This window comes from Piliocolobus tephrosceles, chromosome 10, assembly GCF_002776525.5.
Source record: "Piliocolobus tephrosceles isolate RC106 chromosome 10, ASM277652v3, whole genome shotgun sequence".
Classification (NCBI taxonomy): Eukaryota; Metazoa; Chordata; class Mammalia; order Primates; family Cercopithecidae; genus Piliocolobus; species Piliocolobus tephrosceles.
The window spans coordinates 14,759,142-14,777,852 of record NC_045443.1 but is presented as its reverse complement, the minus strand read 5'-3'; the positions used below and the strand labels follow the sequence as shown (position 1 = coordinate 14,777,852).

At 40.3% G+C, this 18,711-nt stretch overlaps 1 protein-coding gene across 1 annotated transcript in view; it reads left to right on the top strand.

Moving 5' to 3' along the window:
* Positions 1–18,711, top strand: part of GUCY2C (guanylate cyclase 2C) — an 83,845-nt gene that overhangs the window by 3,490 nt on the left and 61,644 nt on the right. Inside the window, exons 2-8 of the mRNA XM_023226143.1 lie at positions 5,070–5,182; positions 6,903–6,967; positions 10,130–10,345; positions 11,818–11,939; positions 13,555–13,651; positions 16,333–16,450; positions 18,534–18,669. Coding sequence (XP_023081911.1) covers positions 5,070–5,182; positions 6,903–6,967; positions 10,130–10,345; positions 11,818–11,939; positions 13,555–13,651; positions 16,333–16,450; positions 18,534–18,669 — 867 coding nt within the window. The remainder of the gene's footprint in view (positions 1–5,069; positions 5,183–6,902; positions 6,968–10,129; positions 10,346–11,817; positions 11,940–13,554; positions 13,652–16,332; positions 16,451–18,533; positions 18,670–18,711) is intronic.

Below are 18,711 nucleotides of genomic sequence, written 5' to 3'. Positions count from 1 at the left end.
ATGAAAAAAAGAGATTCCTTCGACTTCATGACATCACCTCCCTGAGGATGTATGGTTCCAAGGCTAATCACATGACCCGTACGCTGGGTGTGCTCCCTCATGCTGAGCCGGTCCCACTCCTAGACCCTGGCACAGAGGCTTCAGCTGCATGTTGGTCCATGTTGGTCCAACCCCATCCTTAAAGCCTTAAATAGGAAGAGAGAGTTCTGAGCTCACCCCATATTGGTCAGCTTTCCCATCCTCCCAGGAATGAGATATCACGGTGGGAAGGACAGTGCTGGTAGGAGAGGATGAAAAGTCGCAGTGGGGGAAATGGCTTATTTTAAAAGTAAACCTTTGATTTGAAGTTATGTCACTGTCCGAAAAATGTTTAGTATTTTCTAGAGAAATCACTTGAGTTCTGGAGTGATAAAAAGGAAGATATTACCCCCACCAAATTAAAAATAAGAGAAAGTAGTACACATAAAAGTAAAATATTGAGAGGCAGCATATTATACTATGCTCCATAGAAGCCGTTCTCAAATATTTTGGTATTAGGACCTATTTATTTATTTATTTATTTTTATTTATTATTATTATTTTTTGAGACAGAGTTTCGTTCTTGTTGCCCAGGCTGGAATGCAGTGATGCGATCTCAGTTCTCTGCAACCTCCACCTCCCAGGTTCAAGCGATTCTCCTGCCTCAGCCTCCCGAGTAGCTGGGATTACAGGCATACACCACCACACCCAGCTAATTTTTTGTATTTTTAGTACAGACGGGGTTTCTTCATGTTGGTCAGGCTGGTCTCGAACTCCCGACCTCAGGTGATCCGCCCCCCTCAGCCTCCCAAAGTGCTGGGATTACAGGCTTGAGCCACCGCGCCTGGCCTAGGATCTCTTTAAACTCTTTAAAATTATTGAGGGTGCTGAAGAGTTATGTTTATGTGGTTACATGTATCAATATTGATTGTATTGAAAATTAAAACTGAGAAACATTTTAAACATTTGTTTATAAATTCATCAAAAATAATAAATAAATATCTGTTAACATAAATAATATTTTTATTAAAGAAAATCTATATTTCTCAAGCCAAAAAAAAAAAAAAAAACAAGCGGGTGAGAAGACTGGTTTACACTTTTGCAAATGTCTTTAATGTCAAGCTTAATGGTAGATATCTGTATTCTCATATTGGCTTCTACATTCAATCTGTTGCAATAATATATGTCATATAGCCTCTGGAGAACCCTATCATATGCTCATCAGAGAAGGAGAGTGGAAAAAGTAAGGAATGTCTTAGTATAATTATAAAAATAACTTTGACCTCATGGATCCCCTGAAAGGGACTAAGGGTACCTCAGTGGCTCATACTTGGAGAACTGCTGTTCTACAGCATATCAAGTTCTAGAATTAGACTTCCCTAAGTTCAAATCCCTGCCCTACTACTTATTAGCTGTGTAGCCTTAAACAAGTTAATCTACCTCTCCAGACCTCCACTGTCTCATGTTTAAATGAGGATGACAAAATATTACTTTGAAGGATTCAGAGAGGATTAAGTGAAAAAATGCCTGTAAAAAATCATAGCCCAAAGCTAGGCATATAGTGAAAGAGACAACCTGGCTCTATTCTGTTAATAAGTGAATGAGGAACTGGGGCTTCAGTAGGGAAGTCACTTGTCTAAGGTCACACTCAACAGATGTTGGTTCCCTTTTTCCCAGGCACTGTGCCCGAGTTTCTACTTCAGTTTAGCTGTGTCAGTCATGGGCTGCCTGGAGCACTGGATTATTAAAGTGTCATTTTCACTGTCCCTCATGGTGGTAGGAGAGAACAGAGCCCTTATAGAGACAGGAGGTCAAGAGAGAGGAGCTGCAAGTGTGGCCATCTTCCTGTGACTGTGTGCTACCCTCCACATCACTTTCTGAGTCCTCTTGCAGTGTTCCAAGACCCTCTCCAACCCTATTTTCTATAGTTCCTCACATGCCCTCTGCCATTCCCCCAGGTGCACTATAGCCTCATTCATTCTGTTCTCCTCATTTCAAATTATCTATATCCTCTCTATTGGCATGAGAATTAAAGAAAATAAAGGGCATAGGGGGCTTAGTACTGAAGCTGGCTCATGGTTACACTCAATTAAGTGTGAATTGCTATTAAACCCATCACTCTCCTCTTCTCTTCCATTAAATATCCCTGACTGGTCTAATTACATTGACGTCTCCTATTTGGCTAGTCCTACCAAAGTACTGGCATCTCTCATTAAGCTCTCTTATAAATAAAGTATCAGGGTTTTCAAACTTAAAAAAGCAAGGCACGACCTGCACCCTAGTTGGTAGACATCTCTCAAGTGGCTGTAGAAGTACAAAGAGTCCTCCATTCTTTGAAAGAACAAGTCTCTACCTTTTAAAACATTCTTATTTGTTCAGAAGAACAACTTCTATTATAGACACGCTTTGCTCTTTTAAAGGTGATTAAAAATTATCCAATTTTACAAACTTGGTTTAAACCTCATTTTACATGCGAGAAACTAAGTCAGAGAAATTAAAATGGCTTGTACAAGAACACATAAGAAATCACTCATAATCCCAGACTATGGACTGAGGTTTCCAGACTCCTTGTGGACTTGACAAACTTAAGAACATCCCTGCTTAGGAATCAGACATTGGTCCTGATTATTTTTTATGGGAAGGAACCAAAATGTAATAGGCAGACTGAGGTCAAATGGTTCTGCTATTACCTTCTAAAACCTGGTGCCTAGCAATCCCCAGGGATATCACCAGCAAGACCTTTGCTTTCATCTAAATATGGGAGTTCTCCATTATACAAAGACCCCAAGCCAGAATGAACATAATTCACTTTGGCTTTGGGAGTAGCCCACAGAGGAAATGCCTAACACCAGGAATGGTGTTCTGGTCAGTAAGGCCAGCCATCCTTGTGACCAAACAGATATTTCAAAGAGAAACTTGTTTTCAATTTATAAGAGGAGAAATGTGTGAGTCAGAGTGAAATCCAAACAAAACTCTCATCTAATTTAAGATGCTAATGAACACATTTTTGTTTTCTTTATCCTTGATGAAAAACATTTTAAAGTAAGAGGACGTATTTTAAAGACAAAGGGGTTTTCTGGAAATTTTGTAATGTTACACAATCTCCTTCCCTGTCTACTAAGAAAGAAAACAGAATTTTGCAGCACCTTCTTTGGGAAAAATAGATGACACTTAGACTGTTAACCACGTTCATTTCATGTGAGAAGTGTGGCCATGGTCGCAGGGAACTTCCTGAGGGCATGCACGAAGTATTTTTCTCATCATCTATTTACTCTGTATCTTGAATGCTCCAGGAGAGACAGGGGCTAAAGATTGTAATACAGCAAGATTCGTTGAGAACAAATAATCATACCCATTGATAAATTTTGGATTTAACGCTTTGATGCATCACTAAGCTGGTAAAAGGCCATTCCCTCATGCATGAGTTTTGATTTGAGACATCAAAAATGTATAATTGGTTTAGGATGAGACAAACATGGCTTCAATTTCAGATCCCACTATTTACTGCATATGGGACTCTGGTAAGACAAACTCAATAAAGCTTTTGTCTCAGGCTTTGATTTGTAGAAAACTGACCAAGACACCCCTTTTGAGCAAGAATGGTAAAGCTGAGACACAGATGTGACAGCTTTTTATCAATAAGTATGATTGCATTAATAACTATTTCCGATGGGTGTATTTCAACTGCTTAGCGTCCTCGCTATCTGGAAGTGTGACAGGCATCTCACACCTGACTTGTCCACCTCCATCACCACACACACCACATTAGCAAACCTGCTCTTCCCACATTCTTTCTCATCGTGGTCAATAGGAGTTCCCTTCATCCACTTGCTCAGGCCAAAAATATTGGTGTTATCCTGAGTCCTCTTTTTCTCATATTTCATATTGCATTTATTAATTTCCTACCTTCAAAATACATCCTAAATGCAACCATTTTTCTCTACTTTTGCTCCAACTACTGTGGTCCAATCTAACCTAGGTTATGAAGAGCATCTTCACTAGTCTCCCTGCATCTGTTTCTGTTCCCCACAATCTATTCTCTGCATCAAGATCCAGAGATGTCCTTTAAAAATAATAGTCAGAAAATATCATTTCTCTACTCAAAGTCCTCCAAAACTCTTATCCTGGAATAAACTGAAAGCACTTATAAACGCCTACATGGTCATGCACAGTGTGGCCCTCACTCTGACCTCACATCTCACCCATACTACCTCTCACTCACTCTGTGAGGACCACACTGGCCTCCCTGTTCTCCCTGAAATGCCAAGAAGGGTCCCGCCTGGGATTTTTGCCCTTGCTGTTCCCTCTGACCAGAGAAACCATGTATCGCATGGCTCAGTCTTCACACAGGTCCCAGTTCCCCCTAGGGCTTTGGTGACCACCCTATCAGAAATGCATTATTCTGTGTCACGCCCAAAGAAAATGTAAGCCTCTTGAAAGCAGGAACTTTTGTTCAATGCTGTATCATGAGCACAAAGAAGAGCGCCTGGCACACAGCAGGAACTTAGTAACTGTTTGTTGACTGGATGGATAAAGATCAGAGACCAAGGAAGACTGCAGCCTCCTGCAAGTTGGCAGCAAACAGCACCTGGGGACCATGAAAGAACAGGTTATCATAATGTCTATGTCTTTGCTTCCCAACACTCTCCAGTCCATACAGGAGACTTGCTGCATCTGGGGTTGTGAAAAGATGAAGAGGGCAGTGAACACAATGAAAATGTTCTAAAACTGGACCACGTGGATGGTTGCACAACTATATATATTTACTAAAAGTCATTGCATTGTAAACGCAACATGTATGATTTTTATGATGGATAAATTATACCTCAATAAAACTGTTGAGAGAGAGAGAGAAACACAGATGCAAAGACATAGAGAGACAGAGACACAGAGAGGAAAAAAGTGACCCGGAGTAAAATAAGGGCCCAGGATGTAAATATTCCTAGGCCTGAAAATAGATATCCACTTTTTCCCAGAATCAATCTCTTGGCTGGTATAAATGACTGAAAAATAACACTAGTGTTCTATTTTCCCTCATCTCTGGATGACAGGCCTAAATGTGACTGTGAATGCTTCTTTCATGTATTCGGATGGTCTGATTCATAACTCCGGTGACTGCCGGAGCAGCACCTGTGAAGGCCTCGACCTACTCAGGAAAATTTCAGTAAGTATTTGCTTTTGTGGATGCAGCTCATGGCCTATGGGCACCGGATAATCTTAGTGTGAAATGTAAGCACATAACCATGAAGCAGCTCTCCCATCATTTCTAGCCACGTAGCTGAATGAGTGGCCAAGTACCAGGCAGGAGACTCTGGCTTTATCCCTACAGATTACCCAAATGACAGGGGCCCTCCATGAATCCAGGAGAGTGAGGAGGGCCTTGGCTATGTACTGTGTGTACACTTTCAGTTGTGGAGAGGAATTCTTTTGTTTTAAATTGTTTTTAAAATTTTGCTTTGTTTTGTTTTTTGGGTTGTTTGTTTGTTTATTTGTTTTCTGAGACAGGGTCTCCCTCTGTTGCCCAGACTGGAGTGCAGTGGCATAATCATGGCTCACTGCAGGTTGAGCTCCTGGGCTCAGGTGATTGTCCCATCTCAGCCTCCCAAGTATCTGGGACTACAGGCATGTGCTACCATGCTCAGCAAATTTCTTATATTATTTTAGAGACAGGGTTTCACCATGTTGCTCAGGCTGGTCTCGAACTCCTGAGATTAAGTGATCTGCCCCCCTTGGCCTCCCAAAGTGCTGGAATTACAGGCATGAGCCACTGCACCCAGCCAGTTTTTAAGTTTCTTTATTTAATAGTATAAACTGGTTTGCCTTTGTGTCCCTCAAGAAATAACTGAGAAACCATGTTTAAAAACATATTTCAAGGCCCCACACCAGAAATCTCTATTTCAAGTCATTGCCATATGTCAGATCATAGTTAATTGCTTAAGGGTGAATCTGACACCTAACTTAAAGTAGTAACTGCAATGTCAAAGTGGAAATGGGAAGAGGGAGAGCCTTGCCTACTTCCTCCTCCGAATCCCCAAACCCCAATCCCAACCAGAGCTTTATGGAAATAAAGAGTATTACAAGCTCTCTAGAGACAAACAGATGCGCGATGCACCCCCTTACTACAGAAACTAAAGAAAAGGCTGTCTGAGCAGCAGAGCACTGGGAGTAGAGCCATGGCTCTAAACTTTAATCAATAATATCACACCAACCAGGCAGGCCACACTCCCATCAGGAACAATGGCTACCACAGCAGTGATTCTCAATCTTGGGAAGGTAAGGTGTGCACAAGCATAGTTCGATAAACTCCACATCACAATTTCAGAAATTTATGCTGCCTTTCTCTGCCTCCACAGAGAGAGGTATAACCTGGTTCTCCAAAACCAGGGATGAGATGGTCCCAACCAGATTCCCCTTAAGAAATAGGAGAAAATAAGATCAATAATCACCCAATCAATTGCATAGCATTTTACTCACTTCATCCCTGTTTTATAGTTCTCTCTACAACTGAAACTTGCCCTCTCCCTTCAGAGCACCTCCAAATCTCATCTCACCACTATCTGGCCTTCAGACACTACTAATGCTACAGCCTCCCAGTCCCTCTTCTGCCTCTTCCCACCCTGCACTGAGAAGGAAGCCAGGTTCACCTCCAGTCAGCTCACCTTTGTAAAATACCTTCCCTCCCTGTAGCATCTTTTCCCTCTTGAACCTCTCCATGCCTCAGTTGATCCTTGTCCAGCTCAAGGCACCCTATACTGCTCTGCGTTTGAGCATCTTGGGAGGCCCCACTTTCTAAACCTCTGGGAGCCTTCCCCTTGCTACTTCTTTCCTGTCTACTGAGTACTTTTCTTAGTTTTAGGAATTCATTGTTGTTTTCTCTCCTACAGAATGCAAAACGGATGGGCTGTGTCCTCATGGGGCCCTCATGTACATACTCCACCTTCCAGATGTAGTAAGTAATACTACTGCGAACTGAAGTCAGGACGTGATATTACAACTTAAAGAAACAACAGTCTAGTCAAGGCAACACAATCAGAGGTGTTGAGGTCTAGTATTTTGCCATCTCTCCATAACTGTCATTCTCTTATCCAGGTAATTTCCCTTGCTCAGCATGGAGTGAATGTCTGTAGCTGTCCAGGTTCAGTCATTAACGTCTGACCTTGAGAGAAAACATGGTATGGGTAAAAAGTCAGAGTTTTGAGCAAAAGCAGGAAAGATAGTGAAATTGGATAATTTGAGGAGTTTAATAAATAAAATATTCACAAAAGTATGGGTAGAGGGCTGGGAAACACAAAAGAAAGTGCAGCACCCCAGGGTATTAGGAGAGTTCTGTTCTATCCTGTAGGTCTGTGAAAGTGGGGGAAAATAACAATATATTTAGTTCATGGGGTTATTTGAGGATTATATAAATGAGATGTTAAAGTCCTCTGTACAGTGCCCTTACTATCTCAGAACAAAGCTCTCAATATATTCTAGAACGAATATATTTTTCTGGCTCTGGGAAAATTACCCTCATCTCTTTCATTCATTTTACACAATGTAATTATCACCAAAATATACTGTGTTCTGCTAATTACACCTCCCTAATCAAAATCCTGCTCAAGTTCCTTTTTTGTACCTGTTCGATCTGACCCTGAATCTAGAATCACCCTTCATCTGCACAGAGAAAACTTTGCAGAGGATCACTTGCAATGGATTTTGGAGGGTAAACATTAGACCTCTGAAAATTCTGTTGTGAAGTTTGCTTTTGTCACCTCACACCCACCATTACAATCAATCTCAGATGCTCAGGCTCACTGAGCACTTTTTCAGCTTCTCTTCCATACCAAAATGCAGACAGATCCAGAATCTTACTCTTCCTTGCATTTGTTCCCAATTGTCTTCTAACCTGATCACTTACTATATTGCTATAGAGTATGCTCAAAAGGAAAGGAGGATTGGAAAAACTGATTCACCATTTATGAAGACCTTCTACATGCAAAGAAGCATTTTAGCTGTTTCAGAGTAGAGAGAATTAAGCAAAACACAGCCCCTGCCCACCCAAATAGAGAAGGTGACAAGGACTCTCCTGACCAATACAAGGCAGTGAGATCAATGCCACCAGGGAAATAGAAACAGGAAATTGCAGAGGGCAGGGATCAGTGGCACCCACCTGTAATCCCAGGGCTTTGGGAGGTCGAAGCAGGAGGATCCCTTGAGCCCAGGAGTTTGAGACTAGCCTAGGCAACATAGCGAGACCTTGCTCTACAGAAAATTTAAAAATAAAAAAATTAGCCAGGTGTAGTCATGCATGCCCAGCAATGTGGCAGGCCAATATGGGAGGATCGCTTGAACTGAGGGGGTCAAGGCTCCAGTGATCCAGGATCACACCACTTCACGCCAGCCTGGGTGTCAGAGTGAGACCCTATAAAAGAGAAAGAGAGAAAGAGAGAGAGAAAGAGAAGGAGAGGAAGGAAGGAAGGAAGGAAGGAAGGAAGGAAGGAAGGAAGGAAGGAGGGAAGGAAGGAAAAAGAAAGAGAGAGGAAGGGAGAGAGAGAAAAGGGAAAAGAAAAGAGAAGCTGTAGAGTGCACAGAAGGGAACAGTCACCTCTGTTTGAGGGGACTAAGCTTCAATGGGGGAAAGAAACCTCATGAAGGAGATGCAATTGTTTGCATGTTGAAGAATGGGTAAAATTTTAATGGGTAGAGAGATGAGGAGATGAGCTTTCTAGCCAGGCAGAGGGAGAAGTACGTTTAAAAGCAAACAAGCAGGGAAACGAAGAACTCTGTATTAACCAGAGTTCAGGAAATGTATAGGAGAATAATAGAGATAAGACTAGCAAAATTAAGGACCATATTTGGAAGTTCAAGGGAGGAAAGTCCAGGTGAAGGAAGTTGCATTTAACGAGATTCGCGTCAGAAATCACTAAGGTTTTAAGCTGGGGAATGCCAAGAAAAGCAGCCCAACTTTCAGAAGAATGATTGACCACAGTGTATAGGAAAGACACTGATGACAGGAAAGTCAGCAGAGAAGGAGGGCCTCGATTAGCAAGAAGGAAGTGGACATGGAAAGGGAGAATAACTGCAAAGATATTTGAAGGTAGAATCAATCAATAGTATGATGCTGGGGTGAGAGATGGAAAATAGTCAAAGAAGCCTTTACAATCTCAAAACACTAAAATAAATGAAAAAATCTCAAAACACTAAAATAAATGAAAAACAGTTTGGAGGAACAGAAATGAAAGAGAATGCTGACTGTGAACATTGTAGTTGGAGATGCAAGCAGGAAGCTCACTAAAACCTTTTGATGGAGCACTGAAGAAGGAAGGGCATGTTGTTTTCCTTCCTTCGTTAAATACATATTAAGCACCTACATACGAGCCTAGCTGACTGGAGACACCAAGGTGAACAAGCCAGGCATGACCCTGCTTTCAGGGAGCTTACAGTCTAGTGGAAGAAACAGATATTAAATAGATACTCGCCCAAATAGTGACCTGGTCTTAGGTACCATGGAAAGTTTTCCTGATAGATAAAGAGATACGTAATCTAGGAGCTGAAGAATGAGTAAGAATCAGTCTGGCAAAGAGGCAGACGAACATCATTCCTGGCATTTGTCAAGGCCCTGATTGGGAATGAAGATTGATAAGTTTAACTAACTGTGAAATGGTCCAGGTGTTGAGCAAGGGAAGGAAAGCTCTCAAATCCCCAGCTGATGTCTCAAAGGCAGTTCATTGCAGAGCTGGGAAGAAGGCAATGCATGGCAAAGTGTAGATGGCATCTTTTTGGCTTTACAACGATGGTGGCTGTGGTGGTCCATCCTTATTCTGAGTCCGACTTCCCTAGTATCCCAGCCCAGATATCATGACACCTCACTTTAGAATAAATCAAAATAACCCAGTCGCATATTCACAAACTTGCCTAGAGGGTGCTTAGAACACAGCATATGCTCAATAAGTGTTTTTAAACTCAGTTTTATGAGAAAGACTCCTATATACATGAGAAATCTGCTTTAATGACCTGATTTCATTCTTACCATTCATACATACATGCTGAAACAGGTTAAAGAGGGATCTTATTTGTGCTACTAAAGTTAATCCTGATAATGTTTTTTTTTTTTCTCAACCTCTTGACACAGCCTTGACACAGAATTGAGCTACCCCATGATCTCAGCTGGAAGTTTTGGATTGTCATGTGACTATAAAGAAACCTTAACCAGGCTGATGTCTCCAGCTAGAAAGTTGACATACTTCTTGGTTAACTTTTGGAAAACCAATGATCTACCCTTCAAAACTTATTCCTGGAGCACTTCGTATGTTTACAAGAATGGTACGGAGTCCGAGGACTGTTTCTGGTAAGCAGGATCATTAAATTTCATTAGCACTTGCCATGGAAATAAGCCATAGGATCATGGAGGCCACCTAGTTATTATCAGATACACCTTCCACTGGTAACAGCATTGGGTATAGACACCAGTTCACTTTCTCACACATAAATAAAAGCAAAGGGGATCAAGTAAATATAGAGTTGTAAAAATAATCAGTATAGTCTGCATCTGCAACACTCTTTACTGTTTTGAAAGTATATTCACATCAGTTTTATTGATTTCCTACAGTACGTTATCTGAAGAAAATAAAACAAGTAATAGAATCCCTATTTTACAGATAAGGAAAATGAAAGCCAGGAGTTAATGTTTTCACACTCCTGTGTAAGAAACAATATCAGAGAACATGCATCTTGCCTATTCCTACAATTAATTAGAAAAAGATGAGCTCACACTTCTTCAGAGAAACAAGAGGTGGGGGAGAAACAGGAATAATGGGTATTGTATTAATAATAGTTTGTTTTCATACTGCTATAAAGAACTGCTTGAGACTGGGTAACTGCTGAAGGAAAAAAGGTTAATTGACTCACAGTTCAGCATGGCTGGGGAGGCCTCAGGAAACTTACAATCATGACAGAAGGCGAAGGACAAGCAAGGCACTTTCTTCAAAAGGCAGCAGGAAGGACAAGTGCTAAGTGAAGAGGGAAGAGCCCCTTATAAAACCATCAGAACTCATGAGAACTTACTCACTATCACGAGAACAGCATGGGGCAAACCACCCTCATGGTTCAATTACCTCCACCTGGTCTCTCCCTTGACACGTGAGGATAATTGAGATTATGGGGATAACAATTCAAGATGAGATTTGGGTGGGGCCACAAAGCCTAACCATATCAGGTATCATTACTAAAATAAAATGGAAAGATTCATTCAACTCCAACAAAGGTGGTAGAGGAAATCTTCTGGCTGGTTTGCTGCCTGTACTTCTAGGATGCTGCTTCATTCTGTAGTCTCTCTCCACCTAAGTATGCAAAAGACTAAGATGCGATACCACCAGGGGTGCGCATCTAGGGACCTACAGGAATCAACCCACAGTATCTAATGTGAGGTTTAAACAGGAGCAGAAATTATTCCTATCAACTTTGAATTTTTGTACAGTAGATTCAAGGGTTTCAACTTATCTATGATAATGGGACTAGTTGATAAAGCACAGTAGAACCCTCTTCCTGCAAGCAGCTGGAAGCCGTCACAAAGGACTCACCAAATGTCTACTATTTACATGTATACATGAAGATCCCTAAAAGCCCCCCCATCCTTTCACTAATTTAGAGCTTCACAATCTAAACTAGTGGTATCATGGTATGTGCTGTCTATTGTGTTAATAGCAGACATGAATTTTAGATGAACAAATCTCAGGATAGATCTGCAAAAAAGAAGTGAAAGGCATGAAAGGCCATGAGGGAACTAAGCTGTTTTCTTAGTTTCTCTTTTTCCTATTCCAGGTACCTCAATGCTCTGGAGGCTAGTGTTTCCTATTTCTCCCACGAACTCAGTTTTAAGTCGGTGTTAAGACAAGATAAAGAGTTTCAGGATATCTTAATGGACCACAACAGAAAAAGCAATGGTAAGAAGACATGAAGATAATTTTTTTTTTTTTTTGCTAACTTATTCTTTATGACTACTACTTCCTTTTAAGTCATTTCAACAAATCCTCCACTGCAGAGCTATCATCATTACTCCTACATATTTTGTATATTTTGGGAGATCTATAATTGCGTGCAACTTCATTATATTGTTCCTTTCATTGACTAAAAACCTTATCCTCTGAGAGAAAATCCATAAGTATTACTGAGTAATTATATTAACATAATAATGATAATGCTAAAATCCAGCTTTTATAAAGTCAAATGATATTATGACCCACTCTCAGCAAACTCTTTTTTAAAATTCACCTCAATCCAACATATTATCGGATTTGTGACTAATCTTCACATATTCTGAGCCCCAGTCCTCCTGGTGACCAAGAGGATGAATTTATTGATTATGTAGCTTCATGCAAAATTATAAGGTAAGCAAAGATTATCTCACTTTCCTAATCTTTCTGTATCTTACCTGCCCAGTGATCTACCAGCTAGAGACCAGGTATGAAAGCCTAATTGGATAAAATTTATCCACAGATAAAAGACCACACATTGGGTTCAGTGTACACTGCTTGGGAGATGGGTGCACCAAAATTTTAGAAATCACCACTAAAGAACTTATTCATGTAACCAAACACCGCCTGTTCACTCAAAAACCTATTCAAATAAAAAAAAAAAAAAAAAAACCCTCATCCTCACTAAGATATTAGGGGATTTGTTGCACTTTCCACAGAATTCTGTCTACAAACAAGAATGTATCAGGGGCAAAGGAATCCATTGTGAGAATTTTCTACAAGGGAAGATACTTGCTTGGTGGGTTCCCTGATATTCAAATTATCATTTATTGCCATTATCAAGCATTTGTTATATTAATGACCTACCAGTTGCAAAAACATTAACCAAGATATGGTGGGAAAGAAATATGTGAGTATTTATGTCTCTAAAGACTTTAAATTCAACAGGGCAGCACAATGGCACAGCATCTAAAAAGATCTAATGAGGTCTCCCCCAACTCCTCTCACTCATAGAACTGTGCATTCAGGATAGCTGGCAGAAATTAGTGGTAGACTTCAGACTGGACTCTGGCATTGGAGTTACTAAGATGAAGTTTTAAGAGGCTACAGATAAAGCCCAAGTTGCTTAGGGAGACTTTATAAATTCTTCTCTGTTCTCACTTTCATAATATCTTTTTCAACCACTTTTACAAATGGTGAGGTATACTTCACTTATCTATGCCAACATATTCTGTAATTACTCCAGCCTGGCATAATGGAATAAGAACTGAACTTGACTGTCACAGCTATCTTTGTCATCTACTAGTTCTTTGACCCTTTGGCATCTTCACTTCAGCCTCCTTAAATCTATAAAATTAAAAGAATGATGGGCTAGATGATTTTTTTAAAAAGATCCCATTCAGCTCTATTCTGACTCTATAATTGTAAATTAAAAAAAAAAAAAAAGAAAGGAGGAATTTAAGAAATTGGAGTTTATCTTTAAAAATTTTTACATTAACCTACTGGGTTCATATTCAGACAACTGGTTCCCTGTTTGTCTGTAGACTGTCATATATTCATCTCCTTGTCTTACCTTCTTCTCCAGTGATTATTATGTGTGGTGGTCCAGAGTTCCTCTACAAGCTGAAGGGTGACCGAGCAGTGGCTGAAGACATTGTCATTATTCTAGTGGATCTTTTCAAGTAGGTATAATATTTTGAAAAACCCTCCTTTTTTTCAAAAAGGAAGTATTCAAAGGATTTCCAAAAGGCACATTCTCTTTTCTCTTGCTTTGCACAACCCCTTATGGGGTGAAGTATGATGATAATATTTGAACTCCATCACACCCTCATTCTTATTTACCTAATTGTGGCTTTAGCAGAGATGCATTCCTTTGACACCTTCACCATTTGTAAATATAAAAGGTTTATTATAGCCCCATTAAACCCACATGTCCATTTATGACTGAGGCCTGCTCAGTCAACATAGAATCCTGGCTGGGTACGGTGGCTCACACCTGTAATCCCAGCACTTTGGGAGACCCAGGCAGGAGGATCGCTTGAGTCCAGGAGTTTCAGACCAGCCTGAGCAACACAGTGAGACTCCATCTCTATTGAAAAAAAAAAGACGAAGAAGAAAGAAAAAACATACGACCCTGATCTCTAGCCAGATTTTAGAGTCTTTGTCCAGGAAATAATAAATCAACTAAAGACTCAATAATATTGTTACTGGTAATGCCAGCCCCATTTTTTTCCTTCAGTTGCTAATGGCCTTTGGTCCTAGATTACTTTTCCTTCAGCCACCTCTGATAAGCTTGAAGTTTCAGTTATCTGAGTCTGATATACACAATTATTCCTCACCCTCTGTGGTGTAGTCACTAGGTGGCGCTCTTTTCCTCCACATTTCTCTAGGCCAAGGAGAAAAAATGCTGGAGAGTAGAAAGCACCTTTGATCACATCCCATCTTTCTTTTAATCGCTAATTATCTGATATGGTTGGAGACCCCACTGATAAGCTGTGCCAAGGTAATATTTGAATCAAGTTAAGCTTGAAGAAAGTGTCACTGCCATGCCCATGCCCCTTGTCTCCAGAAGCCAGATCACATGACTTCAGTTATCTGGACCACTAATCATTACCTGTCTGTATTCAGACGAGAGGCTGTTACTGTCTAGATCTTTCCCGTATTTGCCTGATCATTTCACCCACACTAACAATACTTCTCACAGCATGAATGGAAATGAAGTATAGGAACTGCAGGCTTGTTTGATGGCTAGACCTTCGTGAAAGTAATTTAATTAACCAACTAGACTCTTAACTACAGGAGTACAGGGAAGAGGGCAGAGTTACCAATATTTCACTCCAAGAACCTCATTGATTTCAATAGCTGCTTTGCCCCTGGAAGGAGCCCTTAGTGTAGCCAGGTTGGTTTAATTTTACTTTCAGAAATCCTCAGTAAACCACCAAAGTGCTGGAATTCCTCTGTCACTATTCCCAAAGGACACCTGGCTATGTTTTGGAAAGCTCATGAGACTAAATTAGACATAATATGTTCACATTCTAATTCTGACACTTTCGGTTGTTTTGACCCTTGGATTTTTGTTAGCATTTTGAGATTAAATCTTCTCATTTGTAAAATGAGAATTAAAATGTCTTCTTCATAGGGGTGCTTCTAGGATTAATGTGATAATAGGAGTAAAATATCCAATACAGTTCTTAACACATAGTAGATGTGTTCAAATATTAAATATGCTGGGCACAGTGGTGCATGCCTGTTATCCCAGCTGCTTGGGAAGCTGAGGCGGCAGGAGGGATAGCTTGAATCTAGGAGTTCAAGACCAGCCTAGGTAACGTAGCAAGACCTTGTCTCCTAAAAAAAAATGTTTTTAAATGAAAACATTAAATAATGGTCAGCCTAATTACAGCAGTTCAAACATATCAGATTCTTTTCAAACCTCAAAATAATAGGAAGCTTAGAAACCATAGCATTTGAGGCCGGGCGTGGTGGCTCACACCTGTAATCCCAGCACTTTAGGAGAGGCAGGCAGTTCACCTGAGGTCAGGAGTTTAAGACCAGCCTGACCAACATGCTGAAAACCCGTCTCTTCTAAAAATACAAAAAAAAAAAATAGCCGGGCGTGGTGGTGGGTGCCTGTAATCCCAGCTACTCGGGAGGCTGAGGCAGAAGAATCGCTTTAACCTGGGAGGCGGAGGTTGCAGTGAGCCAAGATCATGCCATTACACTCCAGCCTGGGCAATGAGAGCGAAACTCCGTCTAAAAATAAAATAAAATAAAAAGTAAAAGTAAAAATAAACCATAGCATTTGCACAGCAATCTTAGACAGTACTGAGAGTCTACAATGTGCCAGGCATTGTCTAGGAGTTGAGGGTACAAGAATCAATAAGCTAATGTTCCATATATCAAAAAGCTTACCGTGTTAGAGGAGAGGTTTAGTCTTTTTATGCGTATGTTTCACCATCTAAAACATAAGTTTAGTGATAAAATTTCTCTCTACCATGTCTCAATATCTCTAAATTGTTAAAAGCACTTAAGGAAAAGAAAGTTTCTACCTATAAACCAAGCCTTAAAAGCAAGCATGAGCTCACATGTCCACAGCCCATCAAAATCTCAAAGAAATCAAGAAATATCTGTATTCTCGTTTTCTTTTCCTTTATGTATGTTAACCACAATTGCTTAAATTCTCTTATTTAACCTAGCAAGCACAGAAGAAAGCAATTCTATCTGGGGAAAGTAGAGAGTTTTGCAGATTAATGAAAAAAAAAGTTTTAAACTATTTTCAAGGATGATGATGTAGTTTGTGTGAACTGTAGAAGATACATCTCTATTTTTCCTAATTTTCATGAGGAACCTGTGCTTTTTATTACAGTGACCAGTACTTTGAGGACAATGTCACAGCCCCTGACTATATGAAAAATGTCCTTGTTCTGACGCTGTCTTCTGGGAATTCCCTCCTAAATAGCTCTTTCTCCAGGAATCTATCCCCAGTAAGCTATTATTTTATGTTATAGTATAAATTATATATTATTATTTTCTTTGTCAAGGGTAAGATACTTTTTCTCCATTTAGGACCCAAATTCTAAAATGAGCAATTATTTTTACTTGCTCCAGTTCACTCAACAAATGTTAACTGAAACCAACTACATGTACAGCATTTTGAAACAGCAGGGTCCCTATCAAAGCTCTTAACTGTAGGTCACTCTGCTAGACTATAGAACAGTCCAGCAGCGGACACATGTGCAACATTGGCATGGAAGTAACAATACAGAAAGACAGGAAGAAGCCCTGCTAATGAGGGTCAATCTTACACTTATAAGAGGCAGACATTAAACAATGTAAAATAAAGCAAGGGTTACGGGAAAGTTCCCTACGTCCTAAAGCAAAATTTTCCTGTCACTGATATTAAAATCCTCCCATTAGAAATGTGTATTCCTAGGTTAAGACTTTGTCTTCCATTATAATTAAGTTGACCATTGTCCAAATTTGCCCAGGAGAGTTTTGGTGTATTCCTGTTACCCCACTATGCCATCTGGTTTAGCATTTGTGCAGAAAAAAGAGCCTCCATTTGGACACTAAATCATGGCCACCTTATTATAATGCAGGGCTCCTGATTCTAATAGTATATCGGGCTTTGTCAGTCCTGTACTTTCGTACGATTAAATCTATTAGATGCATTCTGCCCACAGAGACAAACCTTTAAGAGCAGACTGGGATGGGAGGAGGAGGAAGGGGCAATGAGGATGACATTAAAACAACTTTGGGATGGCAAGTCAAGGGCCAGGCCCAAAAAGCTGCAAAGAAAGATGGATACCTCTGGGGTGTCACAGTTTTTCCCAGCTAGAAGTTCTAAGTCCCCCCATTTACGACCGTGGCAAAATTAGAGACTGCATCCTCTTTTGGAGCTGGGTCTTAACTGGATTCTTTTTACCTCATGAAATGATTTCAGCAAAAGAAACTGAAACCAATGAAAGGGTTTTATTTTTCCAGCAAATATAATTCTGAGTGTCATATCTGGATACCACTTGACCCTCTTCATGGTTCTAGCAAAAATACGATTCTTTGCAAATGGGCAGTTCAACATGCCCGAGGTAATGGAACCCACTTGGTCTCAGTTCAGCAAGGGCTTTTAATTCATCACTCAGCCCTGTGAAGGTCACCATTCTCCAGCTGCCAAGTCACAGCAATTCTGACCCTCTCCATTATTTTTCCCAGGGCAGGCATTTGGGGCATGAAATAATACCCAATCAGAATTGTATTCAAAGCAAGTTCAGTGGTATCATCCAATCAAAACTGCTCATGTTCCATTCAGAATACTTAAATGCAGGGATTGTTTCTGGTTTCTGATTTTTGGGTTTCTTTTTTGCACTTTAATAAAAATCAACTACAAGCTAACATTATTTCTATATAAAATCTTATAAGAGTCATGAAAATGCTTCATGTTGCCTTTCCTGGTTGATTTGTATGTTTTTCATCATGGGAATGAAGTATAACTGCTTATAGTTACTTCCCTCATTTTATTGATTCCAAGAGAAGACAGAATTGTGACATGGGATCATAAAGAACACTGACCCAAAGAAGAGTTTTTTTTCTTTCTTTCTCTGTTTCTTTTTTTTTTGAGATGGAGTCTCACTCTGTCACCCAGGCTGGAGTACAGTGGGATCTCGACTCACTGCAACCTCCACCTCCCAGGTTCAAGTGATTCTCCTGCCTCAACCTCCTGAGTCCTGAGTAGCTGGAATTACAGGCGTGTGCCACCACAGCCGGCTAATGTTTTCGTATTGTTATAGAGATGGGGTTTCTGCATGTTGGCCAGGCTGGTATCGAACTCCTGACCTCAGGTGATCCACCCACCTTGGCCTTCCAAAGTGCTGGGTTTACAGACATGATCCGCCTCACCCGGCCTCCAAGGAAGAGTTTTCTAAAAGTTTCATTAAATAACATCCCTTCAATTCCCCTGATATCCCTTTAACTTTCCAGTTACCCTGCTGATTACAACAACCTTTTGTTCTAGGCTCAAGACCAGATTCTTTTCTGAAGGACCCGTTTTAATATTTTCCTTTTTTTATTTAGACAAAACGAGACTTTGCTGTTGCCTATTTGAATGGAATCCTGCTCTTTGGACATATGCTGAAGATATTTCTTGAAAATGGAGAAAATATTACCACCCCCAAATTTGCTCATGCTTTCAGGAATCTCACTTTTGAAGGTACTGGTCTACAAAGAGCAAATAACCCCAAGGTGAAGAAAT